Source organism: Exophiala bonariae (assembly GCF_035927105.1).
Source record: "Exophiala bonariae strain CCFEE 5792 chromosome Unknown scaffold_10, whole genome shotgun sequence".
NCBI lineage: Eukaryota > Fungi > Ascomycota > Eurotiomycetes > Chaetothyriales > Herpotrichiellaceae > Exophiala > Exophiala bonariae.
Genome location: NW_027042485.1, coordinates 813,703 through 829,564, shown reverse-complemented (window position 1 = coordinate 829,564; position 15,862 = coordinate 813,703). Strand labels below are relative to the sequence as shown.

General features: G+C 50.8%; 4 protein-coding genes across 4 annotated transcripts; all 4 read left to right on the top strand.

The window, feature by feature from the left end:
- Positions 1 to 1,579: 1,579 nt before the first annotated feature.
- On the top strand, positions 1,580 to 4,015 carry LTR84_001576 (uncharacterized protein; the record flags this gene model as incomplete). Its single annotated transcript, XM_064845199.1, has 1 exon — positions 1,580 to 4,015. The coding sequence occupies one exon, from the start codon at positions 1,580 to 1,582 to the stop codon at positions 4,013 to 4,015; it is 2,436 nt and encodes an 811-aa protein (XP_064707457.1).
- A 3,474-nt stretch (positions 4,016 to 7,489) lies between these two features.
- Positions 7,490 to 8,689, top strand: LTR84_001575 (uncharacterized protein; the record flags this gene model as incomplete). Its single annotated transcript, XM_064845198.1, has 1 exon — positions 7,490 to 8,689. One exon carries the CDS (start codon positions 7,490 to 7,492, stop codon positions 8,687 to 8,689), a length of 1,200 nt encoding a protein of 399 aa, XP_064707456.1.
- A 1,551-nt stretch (positions 8,690 to 10,240) lies between these two features.
- On the top strand, positions 10,241 to 11,803 carry LTR84_001574 (uncharacterized protein; the record flags this gene model as incomplete). The annotated part of the gene is made up of 1 exon (XM_064845197.1): positions 10,241 to 11,803. One exon carries the CDS (start codon positions 10,241 to 10,243, stop codon positions 11,801 to 11,803), a length of 1,563 nt encoding a protein of 520 aa, XP_064707455.1.
- A 760-nt stretch (positions 11,804 to 12,563) lies between these two features.
- LTR84_001573 (uncharacterized protein) lies at positions 12,564 to 14,039 on the top strand (the record flags this gene model as incomplete). Its single annotated transcript, XM_064845196.1, has 1 exon — positions 12,564 to 14,039. One exon carries the CDS (start codon positions 12,564 to 12,566, stop codon positions 14,037 to 14,039), a length of 1,476 nt encoding a protein of 491 aa, XP_064707454.1.
- Positions 14,040 to 15,862: the final 1,823 nt, after the last annotated feature.

Sequence of the window (15,862 nt, the reverse complement as noted above, 5' to 3'; positions counted from 1 at the left end):
GATCACACTCAGACTGTCTCAAACCCAATACGCCCGGCACCAAATAGGTCGATTGGCGCCCAGAAGTTCGTCGTGCCTGTCTAAGAAAGCCAAAGGAGTTCTGTGCCTGGTCCCTGCATCAGTGGGGATTCTGGTTGGCTTAACTAAACCTTGTTGGGCCAACTGGGTTGGTAGAAAAACCACCTTGAAACACCCACCGTTCCTCTCCTCCAACGAGTCTCATTCACTCATGCTTGTGAGTCGTCAGCGTGTCACACTGCCATGACTGCACCACTATGGCATTTCGGGCTGTTGATGTGAATATGATTCCTGGCTCTCGAGTTGGATTCTTCGTGCGCAGCCACTCAGCGGGGTGAAGCATTAAGTATTCTGGAAATTGTGTAACTTCTCTTCCAGTCTATTGAGCCCGATACGAGGTGTGATTCTCATAGATGCTCTGATGGAAACAGATGAGTGTTTCCCGGATGCCTCTGCACCCAGCTTGGCTGCGACCTGCTGAGTTTAGCGGGTAGCAGAGCCCCTCGGCCCTTCCAAAGTGCCTGCGGGCTCTTCCATTCCAGGGACCAACATGCTAGTTTAGTAGTAAATTTGTAACTAAGGTTGCTATCCGCACACCTGCCGTCACAGAATTGGGACCTCGCTTCGTTGCCAGTCCCAGACTCGAGTGCCTCGTACCTGACCTCCTTCATGTTCCCGTTTCCGTTTCGTGCCCTCCGAGTTCCCGTTTCTCTCGCCCTCCCCTCTCCTCTCATCACTTTTTCCAATCTTCTCTCTCTAACTACCGCCGTCGTCTTCCATCCCATCCTCGTACACCTTGTCGTCACTCCCATCGCAACAACTATCCATCATCACTCACCTGCATCAATACAACTTGCATCACTGAGGTTTAACAATCGATCTTCACGTCTTAATTCGAACTCTCGTGGCCCAAGCACCCACTTCGACCCACAATTTCACGGGATCAACTCAGCGGACCTCCGTCAGTTGTTGCTTGCGACGGGCGCTCTCTCCACCAGCAATTACACAGAGGTTAATCCTCTTCCACTCGGCCTGTCCTCTTCCTGGCTCCTTCGTTATCTACCCTCACCTTTTCGTCGCAACCAGGTCTGCACTGAGACCAGACTGAACGCTCTACCGCATCGTCCTTTTCCTTCCTGACCGACTGGAATCTATCGAGTTGACCTCGATTTCATTTACACTCCTTGGAAAACTTTAAGTTATCTCACTTACTCACCAACACTTACTCCGTCGCGTCGCTGCGAAAGTCAAATCATTTCCTTCGCGACCAATTGGCTCGAGCGCTATCACACGTCCCCAGTCTCAACCATTTGTCCCCCAAGAAACAGCTGCGATAGTTCGATTCACTATCCTCACAGACCGCTTCACCACTCAGACAACGTGTACAAGTGGTCTCAAACAGTATAGCGACTTTCGAGTCTTGGAGAATCTCAATTGCCAATCTGCAGGGCAGATTGTCACCACCCCTTGTATTCGATTTCCTCCATATTTGCAGAAGAGAATGCGTACAATTGCCTGATATCACTTGTTTTGCCTGGTGGTGAGGTCATAACGCTTGGAAATGTCAAGCCCTCAGCCGCCTGTTGCGCTGAAGAACCCATGCTCCATCGTCCACAATGGAGTTCTCTACGTCTATACCCCAGATGCTTTCCAGACCTTGGAGCTGAAAGAAGGTGCTGAATGGAAGGAACAGTCCAAGGGAGTCTCAGTGACCGATGGTGTCTGTGTCAAAGGGGGTGTCGACGGGGATGCTTCTCGACCTGCTCTGTATGTGGTCGGTGGTATCGCCAGTGATAATGCTCCAAATGACTATTCGGGACTTCAGAGATACTCCATCAACGACAATAAATGGGAAATCATCCCCCTTACCGCTCCTGTCACTCAACACAGACACAATCATGGAGCCGCATACATGGTAGCCTCATCCACCATTGTTGTCTATTCAGGTGCACAAGACGAATATGATGGTGCATCGTCCGAGACATTCCTTCTTCAAACATACCCACCCTACGATGTGCAGGCATACAGCTCAACAGCGCCGCCTACCATCCGACCTTTTATGTTACCGTGGAGCGATGAACGTGCGCTTCTAGTAGGAGGTGGTGATACAAACACAAAAATTTTTACCTTTGGTCCCTCAGAAGGCTGGCAGGATCTTGGTCTTTCTCTGCCCGCGGCCCTTCCTGATTCATCAATTGCGCAGAGCGCAATTTATACCCTGGCCGATAATAGCAAGATCTTACAGACTTTCAACCTGGAAAGCTCTCCTCCAACGGTGTTCACTAATGTTTTGCTCAACCCCGGAGGTCAACCCGCCACGTTCAATGAGACCGTTGGAAATGCCGAGCAGACGCCCTCAGACACTTCAAGTGTGCCTCAAAAGATGAAACGTGCCACCTTCCTTAATACTTTCCCTACATACAATTCTACCTATGCTCCCTCCACAACCAGAAGTGGATTCAGCATCGCACAGGGAGACGATGGGCTGATAGCATTCGTTGGAGGCAACGATGACGTTCCTGTTGCCTTTTTCAACCAGTCTGAAAACAGCTGGATCAATAACGCTCGAGTCCTAGGTGAACAAGCACCTCTGACTACTGCATCAAGCACTGGGAGTCGAACATCATCCATCCCTACTCCGACAGCATCTTCTATCCCAACAACTTCTGCCACGCCGGCGGACTCACCCTCTAGCAAGAGCCATGGCTTGACTATTTTAGGTGCCGTCCTTGGAGGCATCTGTGGTCTGGCGGCAATCTTAATCATTCTGCTTCTGTGGATGAGATCTGTGCGCCGCAAGAGAGCACAGGCAGAGAGGCAGAGCGCATATCCCGACGACAAAAGAAGAAGTGGTGATTATAATTTCGAGGAAAGTGGCCTGCAACCTTTATCCAAGGCTGGCCAGCCAATGGGCAGAAGCCCTGTTCCATCCACAATGATCTCAGATGCCGACAGTACCGCCATGTTTGGAGCGAAGCCTGATCCCAAATATCTCATACGTCGCGTTTCTTCTGACCGAAATCAACCTGGCTTCCGTGGCTCTGGCATTGCCTTCGGACAAGCTCTGTTCAAGCGAGAAAAATCTGCCCAGTTGAGTATCTCAAAACCAATGAACCCTGTTCTCAACGATTATCAACAAAGACCAAGTATCGACTTGGGCGCCGCTACGCCGGCTGCTGCGGCGGCTGCTGTGAGTGCCCCAAGATTAGCCGCAGCAACCGCTCCAGCGCGAAAGCCGTCCCAACGCAAGACGGACGAGGGATGGGGAAAGTATTTCCAAAAAGAAGCTCCATCTGGGAATCGGACGACTTTCTTGTCAAGATCATCGGCCAGCAAAAGTGGATTCTGGCCCGGTGCAGGTGTACCGGAAAGTCAAACCCAGTTAAGACCACCGAAAATCCTGTTGCGTGACAGTGTTGGAAATCCCCTTGAAGCCCACAGCGTCGCTGCAGGAAGTCCCAGCTTTGAGCATGGCCCATCAAATGCGCAGTCACGAGGCCTCCAAGCTGCTCAGGGGATACCAGCCCGGATCTCGAGTGCAAGCTCGATAACAACAGATAGCAGTTACGACGACTATGAGGATGATCGTATCAATGGTGCGTTTTCGAGTGGTGTTCCTGCCAGTGTCAATAACGTATCCTGGACACCAGTCGGCAACACCTGGTCAGGGCCCGCCGAAAGACCTCTTCGACCTCCAAGCAGCTATGTTGCAGCTCATGGGCAACCGCTGAACACCGCATCATCCAACGAGACCAATGGCACCTCGGAGACAAAGACGTCTTCAATCCCATCATTTCCAATGCCCAACTCGATACGCAATGGGCAGGCGACAGGAGCAAATGCGACCACCGAATCTTTCAATTTGCGACCTGCTGTCCACTCACCCAACATTACTGGAGATTATTTCGGTAACTTCGGCGATCACAAAGAAGTCCCACAAGCAAAAAGTAGTGACATGTCTTGGCTGAACTTGGGAACACCGAACCCTAATCGGTGACTCCCTAGCCGGTTCTCGCAAGTCCTGTACCAGTTTTTGTTAGATGAGGTTGCACGGAAACACTTAATAAATAATCCGGGGCCCAAGGTGGACTCTGTTGAGGGCCAAGGAGGCATTAAAACTAATACAACACTATTCCGAACGAAATCAACACCTCGACGCACTCATGCCTTTCACTATCCTTTACAGTCTGTTGCGCGCGACAGTAAGTGGGAAGACGAATTGATAGTCGATTCACCGACTCTTCCTCCTCCCGTCGCTCGTGCGTCTACTTCTACTCGAGGATCAATGACTCGAGCCAGCAAACGACTGACGATGTGAAAGCAAAAACACATCGGAAGAAAGGCACGCAAGATGTGCGAAATGTTGCATCCAAAACAACATATTTTCAAAATACCCAAGATCCTCTGCGACCATCTTAGAATGATTGACTAGTGCTAATGAGCTGAGAAGACCTTTTACGATATCAAGCAAATCAGTTTGAAGGGGTAGATGACATGAAGGCTCTGCCAGCAATTGATGAAGATGGTCAAGACATGAGTTGATCGGGGATACCACCAACGTGTACATTATATTCACAGGAAGGGTCCTTCCGTTCCGCACGATAATCTAATGATTTCATAGTGTTTACTGAGAGAAAGAGACGAGTACCTAGGAAAGAGGGAGAGGCTGAAATGAGCCAAGCGGTGTGAGTAGCAGCGATATAGCTTTGATCATGACGATGAATTTTCCAATCTCTATACTGTGCGATCCCGGTTCCGAACTGTGAATTCCATTATTACATGAAACATATACTAATCAGCAGCGAGCGACCTTCACCCACTTGCGCGTAAGGTTCTCCAGATTCCGTGTTCTCTGGAGCATGAAACGCAAGGAGCGAAGCGAGACCCATAATGCTACGTACGGCCTGTCGTCCAGCAGGGACGAATCAGATTCCTACCTTTCTGCACGCACGCACGCACGCCAACGACTGAGTGTAGGGGAAAGGTACCTTCAAGTAGTTTTGGTTCACGGCTGTATTATTGGCAGGGTTATTGAGTCATTTAGTTGCGGGGGAGGGCAGGATAGCTAGCTCGTCGTTATATATTACCTGGTGGGTATGTATGTACATAGATGTGTATACATAGATGTATATATGTACCTATGTATATATGATCTAAAGCGTTACGGTTCAAGAGATACGTGGTACCTTAAGTTAATAGGTGAGTAGGCGAAAGAGGGAGGGCGCATCTTTCCCTACTACTACGAGGACCTATGTGGTTTACGAGTTGAATCAGACCTGAATTGTTTTGGGTGTCGAGGTCAGGTGGGTGGGAGAACAACAATGTGTGTGTACGTGTTCAGCATCAATGAATGCATTCCTGACAAGGTAGATGATTACCTGCTAAAACAGTGATATGTGCTATTCCGGAAGTGTGACGATGCGGCATGAAGAAACATGCACAGCGTGCTCGAAATCGACGCTGTGTTTGGTTTAGGGTCACCAGGTCTGAATGGGTGTTTGTTGATCACGTTGATCGCGATGATCAGCGGATCAGTGAATGGCTGATCGTCATTCTTTGCCATGCGAGAAGTCCCGGAACTTTAACCGTTGGGTTTGGGGATTCTGGGCCCCATCGCACATTCAACTCATCAGTAATGGTAATGATAAATATTGTCATGGTTGTTCTGACGATGCCGCCATAAACCAAGGGTTGGAAGCTCTGTGTAGTTAATCGCTGCTATTCAGTAGATCGTTGAGAATGTAACTCCGTCCGATGTTACACAATCTATTGTGAGAGATAAGCTGATCGGTTCGCACATATCTGCACATATCAACCACCGACGGAGAGTTCGATGAATGGCCCGAATAGTCTGGACGGCTCTTGAGACCGAGCTACATCTCGGTTTGAGACGAACTCAATATCAGTCAGACCTCGGATGAATTGCTGGGATGATGGGTGGTGACACCTCAGAGAGCGGGATGAACGAAAGGTTGGACTCGGCAATTCTCGTCTGAAATAAGTCGTCTTATCTTCGACTGGGTGTGAAAAGATAGTGTGGAGATAACCATGGAGTCAAAGTGCTTGCAGATGTGTGTCGATGTCATCTTGCTTGAGCCCCGGTGGCATGGACGAACTGGTGTGGGCACTGGGCACTGGACATTTACATGACAGGGGAGAGAGCTGAGAGCATGCGTCGCCACCTTTCTCCGTAGGTGTCCCCATGCTGGCTCCCGTGTTCACCCGTTTGGAGGGTTCTTTGGATAATGAGTTGAGCTTCATTATCTTCCATTCGTGCTTGTTATCTTTGGGTGGGTGTGGTGGTGTGGTGGTGGGTGAGTAGAGCGAATCCAAGTGTGGAGGGCCCAGAACTTGGACTCCAACAAGTAACCAGGGGTGGGAGAAACTCTATCAGGGCGCGTGATTCAAGAATGAGCTACTCACAGGCGATGATGATTTTAACATGATGAACGTGTCTATTTCACAGCAGACAATTAGTGCTCTCATTTTACTAGTCAAGTCAGACTATTTGAACAAAGAAAGCCATGTGTGTGAAAGGTGGACAATAATTAGATGGAAACCGGGGACTCGGAGGGAGGAGAGAGGAGTTACGGGCCCCGGGCCCACAAACCGTAACTTGGAAGTGGACATGTTGGACTTTTGGGTCTTGATGAGAGTAAAGGCTGACAACCTGTAAAAAGGAGCACGAGTTGGACTTGGTTGGTGAGCACTGAGGTCCTCCAAGTGGAAAGTTGGAAAGGAGTCCAAGCTCCAAGCTCCAAGCCTGAGCCTGAAGTCAGTCCGCTCTAGGCTGTCAACTTAGGGACCCCCATCAGCCAAGTCAAGCCAGCCCATCGCCCGTAGCCCGTGGCCCGTAGCCCGCACCTTTTTGCCCATCCTGCAACCTAATCCTGATCCTGTATCGACTGCATCACAAGCTGCATTTGCCTTCAAGTTCTCAACGTAGACGTACGTCTGTACTGCATCAACTCAACCAAACAACCAACCATCAACCAACGCTGTAACTCACCCCGCTTTGTCTATCAGAACACTTCCATTCACTACTACTCATCTGTTGCTTTCTTCTTCCTTCTTTCTTTCCCTTCTCCATCTTCCTCATCTCAAGGGAAGATATCGCTCGCGCGCAACAAGAGACCACCCTCACCAGGTCGTCTCTCGCCACCTCAGCCTACAACCAGTACTCGGTACTCAGTACTCCAACTCTGCAACCTGCGTCGCTTATCCGACGTTGACTCACAACTGCGCGACCTCGTTGTCAAACTGACAGCCTCAACCATCAACGAAACAGTAAAAGTGGTCATCACCTCTTCTGCGTCATCGTGAATCGTGTGGTGAGTCACCCATTCAACCCCTTTGGTAAACAGGATACTCTTGTCAGCGACGCGTTGCCCTGCACCAGCCGTTCTGACCAACAGCTGACTCATTTTCCATCTAGAACTCCACACGAACATTCATCACAGAACTGCACATCATGGCTCCTCCTACAGTTTCGGCCCTTGGAATGGCTCTCAATGGCAAGTCCGCATCGGTCGACATCCCCAAGCCACGCGATGCCTTGAATACCCGGGACACCTTCACTGCTGTACCGGGAACTTCTGGAAAGAAGCGTTCAGGCATGTTGCCAACGCCTCCCAATTCCATCTCTCCCAACCTCCCGCCTCATGGTCGCCGTCGTGCTAGCCATCAACAGGCTCCCATGTCACCCAAGAGCACGCAGGTCGACTCCGATATTGACTTGCAGGATGCGCCTGATGTTGCACAACCCACCGCCCTCAGCGCCGAGGCTCTTGACAGTCTGGGTGACTTGGACAGTGCAGGTGCCATCACTCCCGGCATGTTGGCCAAACACCATCTCCCAGATATCCTGTTGTCTCATGGTCCTCTGGCCATTCGTCACATCATGGGATACCTTACAACCTCGGTCCCAGGCTTCTCCCGCATCACTTCCGCCAAGGCTCGACGCTTGGTGGTCGCTGCTCTGGAGGGCAAAGGCGGCGGTTTGGAGGGTGCTGGCCGAGATGCCGATGTTCTGTTTGAAAAGGTTGGCTGGGGCAGGTGGGATGCTCGAGTCAGAGGCCAACCGCCAAGAGAGCGACAGGGCAGTGCCATCACTCCTCCCGGTAGCCTACCATCCTCATATTCCCAAGCCGGACTTCAGGTCCCAGGCCAGCCATCCTGGCGTCACGGATCAGAAAACCTCGGCACTAGCTTCACCGGAAACTCGGCCGCTTTCTCTCATTCGGAGATGGACTACGAGGACCATGATGTATTGGAAAATGAGGCTGACAAAATGTCTCTGGACGACAATGATGATGGTTATGTTTCATCCATCGCTGAAGAGCCTCTTGACGAGGACCTCGGTGACGGTGAAATCACCGATGAAGAAGATTGGGGAGCGATTGGCGCCGAAGCACTGCGAGCCAGATCACTTCCCAACGCAGGCCGATCGGTCTCGGGACCAGGAAGGCTCTATCAACCCATCGCCACCTATCCCTACAATGCGAGACAACGAAGCAAGACCCCGGCGGACATTGCACGAACAGCTCCGGCTCCCGCAATGCCTGTCAATCATCAACGACACCCCAACTTTTCCCTTCCCACCGGCGCTGGCGTTAATAATTCCCAAGAACGAGCTGCCATCGAGGCATTGCTCAGTCTTGGATCCATGTAATAATATGACGATAATTGGAGTTTGACCACGCCGTTCAGCATAGGATGGTCAAACCTATTGAACCTCTGAATTGGGAGGACCACATGAGTGCCGGACATTCAATATGCCATTCTTTCTCACCACTACACATGAGGATGCACGGCACTCACCACTCCTTGGGACTGAAAATCCAGTCACTGGATTTCTATTATGGCGTTTCTGGCTCTATTCCATCATGACACTACTCCATCGATGAACGACTTTATGACCTTGAGCCGCATGGGCTAAGCTGGCTCGGTTTGGTGGACAATCCTTACTCTGGTACATGATACTTTCACAGATAGCTGTGGAGGCTGTTTTCTTGATCATCTCCCCTTCGAACTGGTTTCCTCGATTAGGTGACGCAATCACGTTGTCCTTTTGCTCACCTCGGGAAAGAAAAGGAAACTTCTTATTTTGGACAACACTATTTCATTTGTAATTCTTTTTTTTTGCTCAAATGCTGCAACACTGGCGAAATTCCCGGTCTCGTCAGGCCAGGGAGCAGCTCAGCAGGGAACTGGACCCTTGCCAAAAGTGCAATGAGAGTGGAAGCGAGACTTATTGAGCAGATTCATCACTCGCCGGTCATCTTGATTGATCGAACTGGAAAATATTGATCTGCAACTCTGTCATATTTATTTATCGCACGGAGTCATGAGTGTATTGCAACAAGCCACTTATCGGTCCGGCATTCTGTTGTCGCCATTAATATTCAGGACGGGGAAGGAATCACCACTTCAACCGTGTTGTTTCTCAATGAATATTTCTTTTGTTCTGTGGGATCACGCTCAAGAGCGAGCGTGCGAGTGGACGGAGGCGAACCTAGTGAGAGATATTGCTCGTGAGAAGAATGGGCAAAGGGCTAGAAAGTTGCCGTTGATTGACAGAATGACTGTAATGGACTATTCAACCAGACTGACAGATGAAGAAGCAAACAAGAAGCAAGACCTCAGCTGGACAACGAGGTGGCCTGGAACGGCACTGAGGACAGGTAGCTTTAGTTGAGGAATTCTCTTGATTGTGCACTGTTGGAAGTAGAATAATGCGTTTATAGTTTGTGATGCCATGTCAATACTACACTTGATGAGAATCGGTCATTGAACAAACTGTCAACCCAATCTGGACTTTGGAATAGGCGAGTATTTGTGTTATTATCGCACGTCGAGTGCACCGCAAGGTTGAAAGTTGGAGGAGGCCGAGTGGTCACCCGAGATAAAACTGGTTGCAGGACTCGCTGCTACTGGCATCCCAGCCATCTTATTGCCAACGTTTGGCTTCACTGCGGCCAACTTTGCGGCCGAGAAATGATGGGCTGTCTCTAGGATTCAATCAAATGTAAGACCTTTTCATCTGTTTCATTCCAATATTCACGTACCTTGATTCCACGATTTGTCCAAATCCACCCCAGGAATCGGCACCTTGCTCGACGGTTATCGTTCACTACCAGTGTGACTTGAGATTTCTCTCTTCCTCCATCGCGACCGTTACATAGGCCAGCTCCCTCTCCGAAGACTGTGATTCTTCGCTCCAATGGCTCCCTGGCTGCATCTAGCAGCTCTTCCTCCATCATTAGTGTTCTTCCTCACTCATGCCCTCCTGCCTTCCGTCGCGTCCGCCTCCCAATCCCAATGGCCGTACAATCTTCCGCCCGACGTGAAGTACTACCCTGAAGACGAGAAGATGATCAAGCGCGATCTACACATCCAGCAACGGCTGTTACAAAGTCCTGTCAAGGGTGTGAGGAAAATGACTGGAGATCCCGGCGAGAAGTTCTACCTCGACTACTGGCATTTTGAACCCGAGGAACACGAAACGCAGGGAGACGAAGAAGATAGAGAAGAAAACTCGTCTGAAATTCCCAGCTGGGACAACTTCACATATTTATCTTCTTGGACATCGTTCGATCCCGCTGTCAGAGTGCACGATGCACCCACGGACCACCACCAGAGACCGAGGCTACTCGCTCGATTACCTGGTTGGCATCTCTTCGAAAAGCGCGACTTCAATTGTCCTTCTGGCACTTCAGCCTGCACCTCCATCAACCGACCAAACAGTTGCTGTGGGACCGGGTCAACATGTATAATCGTGCAAGACACTGGACTGGGTGATGTCGGTTGCTGTCCAAATGGCCAGACTTGCACAGGATCCCTTGGTGCTTGTTCTCAAGGGTATACAGAATGTCCCAATAACCCGGGCGGAGGCTGTTGCATTCCAGGATACGCGTGCTTCGAAGTCGGATGTGTGCAAACGAACACAGCAACCCTGGTACCAGCCCCAGGCCCCTCCACGACGACCGTCACAAGCTATACCACAGTCACTCCGTCCTCCCCGACGACCTCGACGACCAGAACGACCTCCAGCAGTACCTCCACACCAACATCAACCTCTACACTCCCACCCGAAATCGCAACCGTGACCCGCACCATCACCGTGACCAGCTCTCCCACCAACCAGCCACTCACCTGCTCCTCAGGCTACCGCTCCTGCCCTGCCTCGCAAGGCGGCGGGTGCTGTCCTACAGATCGAGACTGCGGTTCAGCGAACTGTCCCGCCACGACGACAACAGGCTCAGCAGCACCACCCGTCCGTCCAACCACCGAGACAACAACGACTGAAACCACCACCACCGTGCCTGGCTCCAGGTCTACCTCATCATCCACCACAGAGATCGTAGGCTGCCCCACAGGCTTCTACGCGTGCTCCGCATACTACCAAGGCGGATGTTGCCAGGTCGGACGAGACTGCGGCTCGACATCCTGCCCGACGAGCGCCAGCACCACCCTCGTCAACTCCAACGGCGTCACGATCGTCGCGCCCACCGGCTCCGGCATCACGGCTCCGGCGTCCCTGCTCACCGGCTCCTGTGCACAGGGCTGGGCGACCTGCGCTCCCTCTGTAAACGGTGGCTGCTGTCCCAGTGGCTATGCCTGTGAGACGGCGACGTGTGCTGCCGTCAGCGGTGGTAGTGATGTCGGAAAATTGGCGCCGGAGAGCGGTGCGGCTGCGCTTGTCGGCGATGCGAGGGTCGGCCTGTTCGTGGGCGCGTCGCTGATGGTGAGCTTCATGGTCGGTATTCTTGGAGTCGTCTTGTGATATCCTCTGCACTACGCAGATTCTCGAAGATTATTCGGCTTCTTCACTTCGGTTTCTACGGGCTACGACCTACGGCACAAGCATGGATTATTCCGTCTTGTTGAGTCCAGAACTCTGTACATAACATGTTGGGCGGGAACTTTTTCCTCTTCTTTGGTTGGGTTTGTTTATCTAACAAGCACGGAGGATACAACACAGCCACGCGCCTTGGACAAAACTTTTGGGTAAAGCACCTTGTGAAAACATACTATCCAGGAGTACTTGAGCAGCATGACATTGTTTATGGCCTACTATGTAATCTAGTCAAATAAATGGATTACCGTCCAAGGCTGGGATGCCAGTAACAACAGTCCACACTAAAGTTCTGACTAGTGAGGCATCAGCGACGTCTTTCCAGATGATATTGGCTTCCGTCTCGCTGCTCATCTATGCCATTTTTCCATATACTCAACAAGAACAGAGGCTCGCACATGTGATTTTGGCCCACGCGTCATCCATGGCGAGGTGCATGTCACGTCTTTCCCGCATGACATCATATGACGACGGTGCCAATAGTGGGTGAATAGGTCAAGCCCGTAGATGGAGTTGCTTGGAAGAAGGATATCGAAGCAACCACGTGTTAAATGTTTACCTGTACACATTGCCGCTTTCGCAGGGCGTTGTCTACTTGAGGAGAGAAAGCACTTCACTTGATTCTCGACGAGTCAGAACTATCACTTGAAGGAGAAAAGCCCACCATAAATCATCTGGTAGCACGGATATGGCCGAAGCGGTCGCAGCATTCTATGCCGTGGAAACGGTGGTCGAGGGCGCCGCTGTTGGCGCAGTTGCGGTAGCAAGGTCGACGGCACCGCTACATTTGAGTTTTCGAAAGATTCGTTCTCCTGCAAAGGGGCGGGAGCTCGCCAGATCGGGTCATACGGTCAATATCGTCAGGGGGAAAGCATATGTCATTGGAGGGGTTGGTGACAATGGCCGGGAAGCTGCTATAGCTGCATTAACGCTGCCGGTTGCGTCGTCGACGGCTGGAGAAGGCACTTTGAATCCTCAGGACTTTCAGGTTGTGAGACCAGAGTATAGGGTGCTGGATCGTCCATTGGCAGAGAAGCCTCAGCCTAGTGATGAACAGATCTCCCAGGACGAAATTTTCTGCAGAGTAGGCCACTCCTCTACTGCCATTGATGATAAATTGTTTATTACTGGTGGTGAGAGTGTGGCCACAGGCGGATCTACACATTCCCTCGAGAAGTTCGTCGTCTTCGACACGTTGACCAATGGCTACAGTGTTCTGGAAGCTGATATTTCGAGCTGTGTTGATGGTATACCTCCACCACGGACAAATCATTCCGCAACGGTCTCTCCATTACCACCCGCAAATTCCCTACCAGGCGGTCCGACACTTGATGCTCACGGAACTATCTTCATCCATGGTGGCCGGAGCACAGGTTCGGAAGCTGGTGAAACACTGCGCGATACCTGGGCATTTGATATTGGGACTCGAGCTTGGGCCAAACTACCAGACATACCGGACCCTGGTCCATTAGAGATCGCTGGTGAAGGAAGGATAGTTTACAGGAATGACAGACTCTGGAGACTTGGAGATGGATTCGGCAGGGTCATGTACCTTGACCTCAACAAAGCTAATTCAGCGGGCACTGGATCGCAGATCAGTGTGGCTCTCAAAGATGGCGTTTGCTGGGAGGTGGTCAATTTTGGGACAGAAGTAACGGATGGAGAGTCTCAGGGCACATCATCCGCCCCTACCACCAATCAACCAGTCTCATTACCATTACCCAGAGTCTCGAGCGGCACTGTTCCTATCACCACAGGTTCTGGACGAGAATATCTGATATATTTCATGGGCAGAGACAGTATGACAGGACCTCATGATGATTTCTGGACATTCCAGATTGATGCCGAAAGCAATACTGCAGCAAGCGTGAAAGATAAGATTCGGGATGCACTTCCTGTGGATCCTGACAGCTCCTGGAAATCCGGAAGGCACACCTGGGCCAAGTGTGAACTGGTGGCTGATCAGCAAAAGAAAATAGCAGAGGAAAAGCAGGAGACGAAAGACACTCTCAGCGAATGGCCACCAGGACTGTATGACTTTGGGAGCGACGTCTGGGCGGATCAAGGGAGGGATTCTTTCTTGATCTGGGGCGGGAAGAAGGGTGGTAAGAACAGCAGCCAGGGGGCGGTCGTTGACGGAGGTTGGGTTGTTACTGCCAAATGAGACATAATCTCGACCAGTCCATTGATGTGCAATCAACCTCATACTAGTCAGACAGCGAGTCCATGGTTGTTATCATGATAGAACGATCGCTAAAGCTCAAACTCAGGTCCGAAATCTGACGTTGTTCGATCTCTTCACTAGTCCTAAAGTGGCGAGGAACATGTTTGACTTTCGGGCCATTCCACCGATAAGAGCTTCTCATCATATCTTCCCACTCAGGTTACTCTAGCAATGCCATATCACGCTCTAGTCGGTGAGAATGTGTTATGACTGAATGCATAGAGATGGTTAGATCAAAACCCAATCCTGTAAAAGCTCACCAAAGCAACGGCTTTGTCCGCCCAAGGTAGGCTTGATTGGCAAGGTAGCATCTAACACTCCCCTCTCCCCGCTTTCTGGCAAGGTGGTATTGTGATCTGCTTTGGGATAATGGTGTTGGGTGCAACGGCATCAACTCAGATATAATGTGGTACATGATCGGAGTACCTTACGAAATGGAAAGCTGGCCAAACCCCAAGTGCAGTCACAAAAACCCAGCACGATGGGACACCTTTCTATTTTTGCTATTGTCCTAACACTTACCCTCACGACTGCCTTGAGTGCAGCTGCTTCAAATTCGACCAATATCTTGAACGCAGCTGGTGATCAAGCTGTGCTTCCAGGATGGTACATGAGGTCAAGCAAAAGCGTCACTGATGATTGGGGCAACCTGTCCAATGTTGGCGTTGACACCGCCTCTTGGTACCGCGTTGAGGCTCGTGGATCTGTCTTCGCTGGTCTGCTTAAGAACAGCATTTATAACGACTCGTTTCTTTTCTTCTCTGATAACCTCGAGACAGCCGTTGATTATTCTGAATTCCAGGTTCCCTGGTTCTACAGAGAGGAGTTCTCTCTCTCGCCACAGCAAGGCCAGCATTACTTTTTACAGACACATGGTATCACTTCACGTGCAGATATCTATATCAATGGAAAATTGATAGCTTCAAATGAGACACAAGTGGGAGCCTATGGCGGCAAGCGCTACGAGATTTCGACGGCATTGTCGGAAGGAAGCAATGCCATTCTCATTGTTGCGTACCCGACCAACTATCTACGGGACTTTGCTATGGGATACGTAGATTGGAATCCGTACCCACCAGATAATGGTACCGGCGTCTGGAGATATGTTGAGATTTCTCAATCAGATCAGGTGTCTTTATCAGCGTCCCGTATCAAGACAGACTTTGAGTACACCTGGAAGAACACGGTACTGGTCACCGTGCGAACCGACGTGTCCAACAACGGTGCTCAGCCTGTCAATACCACAGTCACAGCAATCATAAATGGTCCCGATGGGTCAGAGGCGGTCGCCATCTCACAAGTTGTCAGCTTATCGCCTGGGCAGATTAAGACAATCTCGATCAGCTCTGATTTAGCCCAGCCTCAGGTCTGGTGGCCAGCCGCTTGGGGTTCTCAACCTCTTTACACCGTGTCTGTCAATGCAGCGATCGCGGGTAAAATTTCAGACATCGCTGTGCCTCTCAAGTTCGGCATCCGGCATGTCTCATCCTATGTCAATTCACACAACGACACAGCGTTTATTGTAAACGGCTATCCGTTCCTCGTCCTTGGTGCAGGCTACACTTCTGATGTTTTCTATCGATTTGATGCTGCCCGAACGCAATCACAGTTTCAGCGTGTGCTCGACATGGGTCTGAACACGATCCGGTTGGAAGGTAAACAAGAACATCCTGAAATGTATGAACTGGCTGATGAGATGGGACTAATGATCATGGCCGGTTGGGAGTGCTGCGACAAATGGGAGGGGTGGACATACAACGACG